Source organism: Morone saxatilis, unplaced genomic scaffold, assembly GCF_004916995.1.
Source record: "Morone saxatilis isolate NCDOM2014 unplaced genomic scaffold, NCSU_SB_2.0 Contig11, whole genome shotgun sequence".
In the NCBI taxonomy this organism is placed as follows: Eukaryota; Metazoa; Chordata; class Actinopteri; family Moronidae; genus Morone; species Morone saxatilis.
The window spans coordinates 1,498,882-1,512,035 of NW_023339663.1; the positions used below are offsets into that span (position 1 = coordinate 1,498,882).

Here is a 13,154-nt window from a genome sequence, read left to right on the forward strand (position 1 = left end):
CATCTAAATATATATATATATATTTATATATATATATATATATATATATCTTTTCTTTAGTGACATTTTGACAACGCCTTTTATTTGTTGGCAGATGAGTTAGAAACACTGCAGGAGAGGAACAGACTTCACTGCGGCTCTGGCAACGCTGCAGAAGGGAAGGAGATCAGGAAACGGTCAGACTCCTCTCTGTTATGTCAATAGTAAGGACAGGAATGTAACACAAACTCCAAATGCAGTATACTTGATAAGAGTAAATGGGATTATGTGGACATGTTAGCATTCAACATCATTCCATACCATGTCATGTCTACCCTCCCTGCTGTAGAGCTGCTAGAATTAGTCCATTAATCCACAAATTGTCGATTATTAAATTATCTTTTTTCATTATGTCATTTTTTAACAAAAAGCCTTTTCTGGTTTCTTTTGCCCAGTACATTTTATACATGTTGGTTGTGGACAACACAATACACTTGAGGATGTCATATGGAGTTTTTGGGAAGCAGTGATCAACATGAACCAAGCAACTAATGGATTAATTGAGAAAATGATGGACAGATTATTTGTTAATTGTCTGTAAGGCTGGCAGTGGTCGTCCACAGGACGCAGCTGTTCTAAACACTGGCAGTCTGTTTTCCAAACCTACATAACACTAATTTATTCAACATTTTGTTTTACCAGTACCAGTGCACTTTATGGATTCAGTGCATGGCAGCTGATGAATAGGCTTTAGAATAAGCTCTTTTTCTTTCCAACACCATACCATCGTCAGACTGTGCTGTATTTGGAGATCGGAACCAATAGGCCTACCTCCTACATAATGACTTTAGCCGCTCTTAAAAGCTTATAGCGCGTGCTGAAATCTGACACTGTGCAGAGGGCATCTGTTCTCCTAGAGGAGGACTCACCGTCAAAAACTAATTAGACACCACAATGGCTCCTATTCAGAGCTGCATCGCCTGCTGCCCAAACACACACAGACAGGGAGAAGAAGTCAATCTAAACGAGCTGACCGAATGCTCGTTTGCATCTTTACCTCAAGTCCCTTCCATTAAGAAGATCATAGTGTCCTGTTCAGGAGATGTCTTGCTTAAAATGTGAACAGAAATGGCTTCCTGTGGGGTCCTCACACACTTCATTACATCCTCTGTTCTTCTGCTCCCCGCAGCACGTAAACAGTCAACATTTTACAACTGAGAAGGACCATTGTGCGTATTTGGTAGAGTCTCTTTCTCTACTTCAGCAGTTCGCTTAACTACTATTCAGTGTAACAGAAGAAGAGCGTCATGAGCTCGCCATTCTCTTACACGGTTTGTCACAGTTGACAGACAGATTACATAATGACAATATCTTCAGACAGGATGGCAGCTATTTCAGTTGGGTGACATTTACATTCCCAGCAATTCTCAATTCTGACTTTGCAAAACAGTTTTTGGTTCTCGACGTATTCTGTTAATGGAAACAACAGCAAAAACGGGCTTTATTCAGATTTGGGCTGAAATGAAGAGTCATTTAACACAATATGGTTTCTGTGTCCAGTGTTTTCACCTACTTGACCAAGCACCCACAATTTATAAGCTCTGCTACTTTTTTCAATCTTTGTGAGGCTTTTATTGTGAAGTAGCAACAGGTTCCTTTAGCCCAGACTAGCTGTTAGCCAAATAAACTGTATTAAAACAGGTGTAAATAAAGATTTTTGTAACTGGATCAGTTGAACATATTTGAGGGAGGAGCTCCAAGCAAAGCTGCAGCCACAGTGAGCTGAGGGTATGTAAAAGCCTTCACTGCAGTCTGGACAACCGTCATAACTGACACGTGTGCAGCAGAGGTGGGTTTAAGGCAGTGTAGTAGGTCCAGCTTTTAGGAATGGGATAAGGAAGATCAAAAAGCACAATTCTTAAATTCCTGACATTGTAAAATGTTTCTAATTCTAAATAAGTTCCCAATACCCAGCTTTATGGAAATCTAAGAAATCAATAAGAGTTAGTGGAAAGAGTGAAGGAGTTCTCATCTTAGTAGCTTCGGGCTACAAAGAGGTGCTCTTTCACTGTAAAATACACAAAGTGCACCAAGCTGACGGCACTAGAAATGTATGTGGACACTAAAAACGTTGGTCTGTTTTCAGTTACACCTCTCCAGACATGCCTAGTCCTGACTGTGTCTTCTTTATGGGCGAGCAGAGAAAGTAACATTAGACAAACCAACAGACGCGATGGGTCTATATGTTGAACTATAGGGGACGCCGATGCACCGACTAACAACTGTGTAAGGGTCGTTATTGACAACTGTAAGGTCATTTTGTAATGATTAAAGTGGAATTAAATTAAACTGCCTTGTGTCTGCTACTGTATGAAACGTATTAAGACTGTATACTGATCTGGCTGAATGCCATGAAACTAATAGTTCCTCAAACAGGCTACAGACGACTGCTTCACAAAATAAACCCTGCACAGTTAACGAAGCTTGTAGGAAGTGGACAGCAGAAAGCCGTTTGCCATCGGGCCAAAGCGAACAGGAGCACGGCCGTCCCTGTCTTCCTTGTGTCTGTTCCCTTTCAAGTTTCTAATTCAGCTCACAGTTGGCAAAAGGCAGCACTTGCACTCTGTCACTTTCATGTCACTGAGTGGAACAAGTGGGCCTTTGTCTCCGTCTTACCACTGTGCATTCTCAATTCATGCCATTGTGTCACTGACTAGAATATAGAATTTGGTCAGTGGGGTAAATTGGTCCTTTCAAAATAAGAAGGAAAATATCACAAACAACTACCAAATGACACCGTTTTTGAATAACACATCAGCAAGATTGAATTATGACTTTTGCCATAAAGACACCAAATGTTTACCAAATCACATCCCCAGAACTGAGGTATCTACCTCTATTTTCTTCCTCTTTCACTTCTTACAGCACATAACAGTTTCTCATCTTGCACAATAGTTTAAGCCAGATGGGAGGACACAGGACCTGTTCAGCTATATACGGGGTTAAGTTCTGTTCATTACGCACACTGACTGGAGTAGTTCCTGTCTTCACTTCCATTTAAAATGAAACAGTTTGCAGACAAAGCACTGCGCTGGCCAATCGAATGCATGCAAACATTCACTCCTGACACATTCGTTTATAGTGAGAGTGTAATTCTACTGTTGTGGAGGATAAATTACTTGATAAAGTTGTAAAATTGTGTCTATAAACCAGTGTTTTGGTAGCTGATAAGGCCTCAAACTCATGGATGTTTACATAAAGATAACATTCATTTGCTTTTATCCAAATCAACTTACAATAAGTACATTCAAACACCACAAGAGGTGGACGTGAAGTACTGGGAGTGCATCCCTCCAAAATAAACAAGGTTTGTTTTTCCTTGTTTAAGAAATTGGGTTAGTTTGCCGGCACTGTGTTCCTGGAGTCTAAAGGGCTGGATTTTCAGCCAGCGGTGTAGGATAGGCAGTGATGCGACTTCAATCCACCAATGTGAGACCAGAACAGGAGCCTTGACCGAGACAAGCAGCCACAGGGTCCATTACTCAGACTAACCTCTGTCAACTGTAACAGGCCCTTGCCTTTTGCATGGCAGTGTCACTTATGGTCTTAACAACCGTGAAGCCCCTTTTAGTAATAAACATTAACCTTTTTCAAACAGTAGTCTCTAGGACACGACATCCCTTATTCACAGTGAGCTATTGGACTGATGTACAACGCGCAGAATGTCAGGTATCTTATGTTGGGTTCACCCCAGCTGTCGGACTCAAACAAACCGCTCTCTGGTGATCTTAGACCGCTGTCCAGTGAACCCTAGAGTGGTTCCTTATTGGTGTGTACACCATTCGAACCAATCACAGGAAGCACACCATTGTATGTGTTTTCTCTTCCCGTTTTGGTGAATTAGTATCTGTCTTCTATGATTTCATCAAAATGTCTGCATTATTAAAATATTTCATATCTGCTGTACAGAAGCGCAGCCCTCTAAAGTCTGCTGATATGTGCTCCAGATGTACGATACAGAGGCAGATTTTGTTGTCTTTTTACTCACCAACTGTAAGACCAATAATCCAACAGCATCTCCACTAAATGACTTTAGTTTACAATTTCTGGCCTTTGTGAACGCAAACAAGAGCAGTTGGAAAACTGAAACCATGCATCATCCTCACGCTGGTTGGATTCAGGAATTAGACCGTTACACATCAAATAACTAAAGGTAATCAATGATATCAGTTAGGGGGGGTACATCAGTGGAGCTGTTCTGTCTCACTAATCTGAATTTAACTTCCATTTAATTCACATGTTGGATAAAACTAAAATGTTTTTACATGAGAGCCATGTGGAAATGTCATTGATCCCTCTGCACAAACCAGTTCTTCCACTGAACAAATGAGAAACTTTGGTGTGTCTGATGATGCCCTGTGGTCTCCACATTTTCTCTTTCTACAAGGGGGGGGTTGGGGGAGGACAGCAGTTGCCTAGAGTTTTGTTAGACAGTGTGTGTGGGAAAGACATGAATGAAGACATGAATGATACACCACGCACGTAGCTAACTACTACCACTTCTTTGTCTTTTACTGCCTCAACAATCTTTACAGTAGTTGTAGAAAACAGCTGGAAACTCACTGCCAGCAGACACAAACACACACCCAGTGAAGCCCACTTCAAGTGAAAACTATTACAAGCCTTGGCTGACAGAAGCACAGAAATTGACTTCACCGCAACATGTGGGCCCTAAAATTGGATTAAATCTATCTGTGCACACATTTAAAACTGGGAGTCAATGAGCTATCCACAAGATTACATTGGTTGTGGGAGTGTCGGACTCAGGAACACATACACCAAAAAGAAAAGAAAAGAACAAATAACACCATCCAGAAGGGCACCGCTGGAGTTTGAAAAAGCTGTTGACGTGTGAGCAAGCTGCCCAGGAATGTTTGTGCATTCCTGTCGAAGGGTACTCTCACCAGGAGGGAGGGAACGAGGGAGAAAACTGCACCTCCCCTTTGCCTACCTACTCCAGCCTGAAGACCTGGACTCTCTCCAGCGCAGTAGTACAAGATGGCACCAATCACACCTCTCTTAAGGTTATTAGGAATGTATGTCAGTGCAGTCATCAGGCTGATTGTCCCGTGGTTTGATATTCAACTTTGGTTTCTACACTTTCCAATTATGTTTGAAAATACAATAAATTGAAAAGTGCTGTCACTACCACCTTCTGTCTTCAATACACTTAAATTAAGTCTACAAGTTTATATCATCTGGAATGTGAATGAGGTTATCAAATGCCTCTTACACAATGATATTAATCAATTTGTGGAATTAAGTGAAGACACCCATAAAGGAGTTTTGGATTGTTATTTAGTGTATTAACACCAGATTACAGCATGTAAAGTGCTTCTACTTTTTTAACAGCTGGATTTTTTTTGCCTTTCAGATACAAATCCCAGGAGGGTTGGCAGACAGCCAGATGATCAGCTGACCACACCACAGCAGTGTGCATGCACACATACAGACACGCAGCGATGCATTTATATGAACTTTAGTCTGACTGAAGGCCTCAGATACTTCTCAGATCAACAAAAGGAAGAAAAGATGAACATATAGAGCAGAAGACTGAAGTGGATTAGCCTATTATTCTGGCTTCAAGACTAAGATTTCAAACCACAACCAAAATGTTGGGAAACATCGTCAGTGTTTGAATAAAAATGAGAATGTACATTTAAAATGAAACTGATTGCAATTTTGAAAACAGGTTAAACCAGCGGCAGCACCGTGATGACTGCAGTAAACATTAAGTCCACTGAAAGTGCTGCATTTCCATATATGACACAGAGACGTTTATGGGCTTAATGAATGAATTAATTCATGAATTACTTTTTTTTACTCATTACTATTAAGTCTTTAATGTAAAACCAATTGTAGGCTGGATAAGAAATGGGATTAAAATATGTTCTTCCTGAAAATAATCTCTTTATTTAATTGAATAAGACTGCATTTATGCTTCTAGTAAAACAAAACATTAACCATCATAGTGGAATGTCAATAAATAAATACAATTATTCTTTCTGGTCAGGAATAGGCAGGATTTTCAACATTAATATCCATTAAAAGACTTTGTGGGCTATTACATATATAATATTTCACTACATGTTTACATTTGGTAAGCGATTAAAATGTGCAATAATTAAGATCAGTGTGTATGATAGGGAGGAACAGTAGCACTACAAAGCACCAGAAGACTCCAAATTTGGGTTTTTACATCATGGCCCAGACCCCCGTCGCTGGCTACTGCACATCCTTGTGTAAAGCCCGTGGATGCCCCTCTGTCGACAGGATTACAGCCTTAATATCTTCAGCTTTTAGCCGGAATAAATCCTTGATTCATTGTCTATAGCTTACAAGAATTGATTTGCCAGGTTCAGTTAATGACTTGGAGTCTGACTGGAGATCAACTCCTCCAACAAACAGATTAAAGTCATGTGTGTGTAACTGGTAACCTTAGTGTTAATTGTATGTGTGTGAAACTAAAGAAATCATTAATAATGGTGACAGTTGGACTGCACAGTGTGTGCAAAGTCTGGTAGCTTCACGTATCATGTAAACAAGTAGCTCACCTCCAATGCTGCCATCAATTCAACATCCATAAACAACCTGTGAGAATGCTAGAGATGACGCCAATGCTTTACTTTGACATAGATTTATTCTGCACTGCATTAAGTGTTGAGTCCTAACAGTGTTTACACTTTGGATGAGGTTTTTCTGGCTGTACATCACAGAGCTGCAGAGACAGTCCTCGACATCCACCACGTGTGTTTACCATCAGTTCTTACCATCTGATGTTCTGGGAAGGTTGTGATTCTATCAGTTCTATCAGCACTGTGTAATCTGCTCCGCTCTCCATTTGCAGTGGTCCCTCACAATCTACAGACCGCTCTGCTTTCAGCACGCTGATCAGTAATCTGTCATATTCTGAGCTGTGATCGCTCATTTAATATAACGTGAAACAAACCCTGAAAATAACCAGCGTCATAACTTCATACACTGGATGCATGTTCAACTCAACGACAACACATAAGCGGTAACCAGCCTCTTATGCATCATTAAAAACTGGAAACCTGATGCCTTTGTTTTAAATATAAGACCACAGTCATTAATATAACAGGGAGCTGCAAGCAGATGGACACGGTCGGGATCACTGTCCCTCCACATTATGTTATGCAGACAGGAAAAACAGAGGCACTACTGTGACAACCTAATTACTGTAAGTAGACCTAATACATTAAACTGTTGCTCCATTTGGAGGGAAAGAAATAAAGCTCTCCATTTTTGCTCCTCGTCTTTGTCTGAAGCAAAAGACAAGAAGCAAATCTGCCCACTCTGAAGATGACTGTGGTCGGTCATTAGGTTATTTATTGCGCTCGTTTAAATGTTCACTGAATGGTAAAATGGCTCATAGCAGACCACGAGGGCCTAATCTGCCTCTGTGCACACCCCACTGCATTTTGCAATCAGTCGGCCATACAACTCCACAAACTATAGCAGACTCTGGTATCACTTTCTCTACTGCGGGAGCCAAAGACCTGGAAGAGCTGTCATCCAAAAGTGAGACTGACACTTTGGCTGCCCACACAGCAGAGAGTCACGCAGGAATGGTGCTCGGCATGGCATGAGTATTTTTCAATGCACACACTAAAATGTTCCAACCGGCCACCGTCGAACCGGCGATTGCAGATATATTTTCACGTGTGCCACTCTGTGACAAACACAAACAAAAAACCCTTCTGAAATATAACCCTTGCTTTAAAATGTGACCTTTACAAGGTGAGAGTTGGCAGGTATTTTAATTCTGTAGTGGACAGCTTAATGTGGGGGCGGCTGCTACAGCTGACAACCCATCCATCCTCATATCACCCAGTTCTGTCTCACTTACCTGTGGCAAAGCAGTGTTGAGTTGTCTCTGCAGTGAGTCCCTTTCATGGCTAACTTCATGCAGTTTGCCCTGAGTCAAGCCCAGATTCTCCTGAGTCTCTCTCAGAGTGTCAAGAAGACGATCCCTCTCCTCCAGCATGGACACCATCAGCGACTCAAAGTGGCCCTCCGAGTCCGACTGCAGCGGGGAGCCGGAGCCCCGACGGCCGCCGCCGCCTCCCCCTTCGGACTCGCTGATGGTGGGCATCACCTCGCACATCATCTACAACCAGAAGACAGAGCAGGGCCAAAGGAGACGGCAGGAGAACAAACAGTCTGCAGTTAGACGGGAGACCAGAGAAACAGTTCTCACAGACATCAGTGAACATTCAGTATTAAGACATCTGAACTGCATGGATCTTTTTTAAAGCAGACTTTCTTTGACTCATTAGAGGAGTAAAAGCACAAGAACAGGAATTAACAGCACATTATAAATTCCTAACATGATCATAAAAAACACAAACTAAAGGGCATTATTTGGGATTTCTGCTGTTGTCGAGCCGATAGTCGCGTTGCTGAACGGTTCACACATCGCCCTACTGCACCGATCGGCCTCAGATTTGGGGGCATTTGTCTGCGATCTCCCAAAATAGTTGCCGAGTGGAAAATCAGGGCTAAAATCCCGTAGTGTGAGCTCTGCATGAGTCATTCCAGTGAACCAGCATGCAGAATAGGTGGGGGCTGGAACTGGACAATCTAAAAGGAATGCAGTCCGATTAATGTTATTGATTATACCTACGTGTCTCTGCTGGGACAGACGGCCTTTGGTCACTGTCATCTCCTGAAATGTATGTTCAATAAACTAAAACATTTCTCACAAAACCCTTCTTACACAGAAGACATAACACAAATTAATCTGACTCTGAAACATCAGTCCTGTCCGAGGAGAGTTCAGTTTGTGTCAGTTGGAGTTCCCTACCACAGCCAGAGCTTAGACGCAGGTTTTCATTCGTTCTCCTCACTGGCTAAGCCGATATACAACAGAAAAGTGTTAAATGATGAAGAAAGAAATAATTATAAGGAAATAACTAAACCTCAAAATGATCCATATATGGCTCCACAGGCAGTACGACACTTTGGGGATTAATCGTAAATTTAAGTGGTGTAAAATTTGGCTTTTAAATTAGAGAGATTAGAGATAAAACTAAAGACAGTGGGAAAGTCTAAAAGTGCACCTCCGAGGTGATTTAATCAGTGAACTCAGACACCAAAGCATCGGCTACTCCAACAGATTAATGACCAAGCAGAAGTTCAGCTGAGTACTGATTGTTACTAATGGTTAACTGCTGCTGGAATATACAAGCAGAGTAAACAGTCAAAGACTCTGTTCAGGGAAAGAACAGAGGACCTTAAATCAATCAGAGGCAAGTAAAAAAAGTGTAGTATAATGTCGCATCTAACAACAGCTGGGCAGGAAGGTCTGGGGAATTAGTCTCCACACCGAGGAGCTTAGGTCCTGTAGACAGCCTGTTAGACAAAAAGCCAAGAATCATGTGAGCTGGATTTAACATACCTACAAGGAACAACAATTTACCAACTGGAACAAACCCAGTAGGAACTTAGTGGCAACCAGAACTACCCCTTCATCTTATTCTGTGCATCGCCCGAGAGGCCAAAAGCTTTCAGAAACCAGTGTTGGGTTCAGTGCACGACACTCAACTGTATCTTCTCTGGACCAAATCAGCTGCACACAGCTTTTTAATCAACCCGTCATTCTTAATTACCTCCAGTAACGTCAGATGATAAACAATTTCTGGTGGAAGGAGACAAACTTAACCCAATGTTTCAGAAGCAAAATACAAAAGCGACGCTCCATATCCAGGTCAAGCCACTCAGGCTCAACGCTGTTTACGAGGGGGAGGGTCACTCAGCATCCACGAGCGGGAGTGACAGATGGCGGAAGCACGGACGTCCCCATACGTCAAAAGGTAAAGATGACAAACCACGATCTGGAGGCAGGGCACTTACACAGACCTCTAAGACCTCAGAAAGCTCTTATTACAGAGGAACAACTCTGCAGTGTGTCTTCACATCAGATAAAGATGATCGAGGGAGAACAGAGGAGCATATCTGCCACAGAGGACTGATGGAAACGCCACTTGTGGCCGTTATTTGTGCGAGTATCAAACTAATCAAACATTAACTGCGGCTCCTGTAACGGAGAATAAAGCACATGAACTTCAATGGAAAGAGGAGATCTGGTATAAACCGTATGTTAGTACACAGGAGGTCTCTGTGTGCTCTGTTCAGAACCACTGCCAGTTGAGGTGGACAGATATATAAAAAGGTTTTCCTGAAGAGCTCTGTGAGGAATTTAACTTTCTCAGCGAGCTCTTCAGGAAGTGTCTGTTGATCCGGATCAGTTCTGGTTGTCTGGAGGTGAAATCAATGAGTGAACTGATCTCAGTGTAAGCCCACGTGGACTGCGGACCACAGGATGGTGCAGGGAGACGTGGGACGATGGGAAAATGTCATGTCGCGATTATCTTGGCCAAAATTGCGATATTATCACGATAATCATGAAAACATAAATCATAAAAACATACATTTTGTCCAGAAACATCTGTTTATTGCGTCCCAGATAAGCACCGTGTCTCCCTGTTCTTTATTTGGAATATTTTCTATTTCTACGCGTTCGTTTTAACTTTTTTTGGGGGGGGGGTACGACGGAGAAGCTGAGCCTCGAACCAGCGTGATAGGATCAGGATTTAGGACAGATCTGGGCTCCCTCTGGTCCCTGTGTTAAAATAAAGCAGGACATCAATACAGGACCGCTGGTGAGCGACACAGCTTCTTCAAGTCAGGACATGTGAAGATATTCATCATTATCACAATAAAGGAAACATTTGTTGAGTAATGCGTAATAATATCTTATAACAGAGAAGAAACTCTGGTACGACAGAAGAATAAAAAGGTAAACACCACATTTGTGCAAGAATCAAACTGATGAAACATTAAAGATGAATAACTTTAGATAAATTCTGCATCTGTAATGGAGAACAACACTAATGAACTTCATGTTTAATCTCCACTAAGATGCAGTCACACATCTGAAACACACACCTACAACTTCCCCCTGAAGTTAAACGTGTCTGTATCTCACCTTGGAGGAATAACGTTGATCCAAACACTTTTATAATCCAACTTTATTTACTTTATTAATCAGTCCAGCTGCTGCCACAGCCTCTTCACAGGGAGTCCTTCCACAGGCTGGGATGCATTAAGGCTGTGAAAAGGGTCTCTAGGTGGGAAAAAAAGAGGATAATTTCCTAAAAGGCCTCAAAGCGAAACCCCCACAGAGTGAACAGGGGGCAGTGTTCCCAGTGTTCCCAGTGTGGCCCGGCTAACGCAGCGTTAGCACGCCAGCAGCAGGTACGACGCTTGCATACCTGGATTTTATGGAAGTAAAGTGTCACAACAACATGGCCATCGTCCGAAACAAGAGCTCAACACGCAGAATAAAAGACGAGAGAGCAGACAGACGTGTGTCGGTGCAGGGAGCTGACGTGGAGGCAGCTGTAGCCCGGTTAGCTTCGAGCTAATTGGAAGCAGAGTTCTTTGGCTTGAAGTCAGTTTAAAACAGCAGCTACTAGCCAGCTAGGTAGCTTCTATTTCGTATAAAAGTAGACGGCATGGTACTGCATCTCATACCGGTGCATGTTACATCATCGAAAATACCAAAAACAGGCGGTAAAGGTCCTGAAACCGGGTTTTCTCCGGAGCCTCCGCGGCTGTAATGATTAATCTTATCGAGTGGCGTTAGCGGCTAACAGTTAGCTTCCCCGTCGCGTCACCACATCGCTGCTCGACTCCCCCCAAAAAAAAAAAACTTCCAGACAACATTTAAACCGTCAGAGAGCTGTTATCCGGTCGGGTGTGGCGGGAGAAAACACAGCTAATAAAAGAAGAGTATATTCCCTTCGTCTCCGTCCGAGTTCCGCGGTGTTTTAGGTGTTTTCCGACCGTAAAACGGGGTCCGTGAGTCCGGTGCCTCCCAGCCGCGGCGGTCGGGACAGCCAATGGTCGTCCGCTCCTCCTCTTCATCAGCCGGGCGTCCTCTGGAGGAAGAGCCGCTGCACAGGTTGGCGACAGGCGGGGAGAGGAAGAGCAGCACTGTCGGTTCCTGTGGGACACTGCTGCACCCCCCCCCCAGTATAAATACACTAAATGACTCAAAATTGAACAAATGTATTTTCAGACTTCACATTTTATTTTATCTAAGAAGAAATGATTGAAATGGAACAAACTAATATATTTCTGACTCCACATTCCACCTCTCTCTCCTCCACTACCGTTCAAATTAATGACAGACGCTGGTGATTTACTAATATAACAGTTTTTTGAATGATATGGCGAGAGTAATAATACTGACATCGGATCTGCACCCCTGAAACTGTTGTCCTTGCTTTAATAAAGATTATGGAGTTTATATCCTCCTGAGAACCAAAGGATAAAGAGTTCCCCTCATCCAATCCTAACACCTGAGATATTAAGTGTTACCTGGCAGGGAAGCTAAAATAAGTCAAGAGACCAATGTCCACCACAGAGTACCTGAATGAATAGGCTGTGTCTCAGGAGGATAGATTATATTTTATATTTAAAACTGTACAATGAACTCAAACCGTGAACTCAGGAAGTTTGGGATTTGGATGAATGCTGAGCAGATTATTTCCTGTTTTGGGAACTTTTTTATACAATTCTGTCTATTCTGGATTATTTAAATGTTTTGTTGTTGTTGTTGTTGTTGTTAGACTTCTCTTTATTGATCCCTTTGGGATGACTCCCTCAAGGAATTAGAATTTCCAGCAGCTTACAAAACACTTGTATAGAAAATAAAAGAGGTATAAAAAAAATACAATATAAGATAAACAATAAACTCTTAGCTAAATATAGAGAGTAAATATAGATATAGAAAGTAGAGATAAGAATAAAAGTAAAATAAAATCAAATAAATTAAATGTAGAGGAACTGTATAGAGGATAAATATAGATAAATATATATGACTGTATATGGCATTGTGTTATTTAGTACAGTGGATAAATGACATTAGCAGAAATTTAGCAGTGTAAACATAAATGGATTGCACTTAAGCGGTGGATTAAGTTATTGCACAAAAAAGGAAGAAGAGTGTCCAGGTATTTATGTGAGTGTTGGTGTTGTTGTTATTACTTTACATTTACATTTTTACAAAGAAGTAAACCAGATAT

The 13,154-nt window shown here is 41.9% G+C and overlaps 1 protein-coding gene across 1 annotated transcript in view; it reads right to left on the reverse strand.

The window, feature by feature from the left end:
• The window catches only part of ppfia1 (PTPRF interacting protein alpha 1), a gene marked incomplete in the record, with an annotated part of 36,411 nt that extends 24,379 nt beyond the window's left edge, over positions 1-12,032 (reverse strand). The window contains 2 exon segments of the mRNA XM_035682372.1: positions 7,910-8,170; positions 11,051-12,032. Of these exon segments, the coding sequence (XP_035538265.1) occupies positions 7,910-8,170 (261 nt within the window).
• Between the last annotated feature and the right edge of the window lie 1,122 nt (positions 12,033-13,154).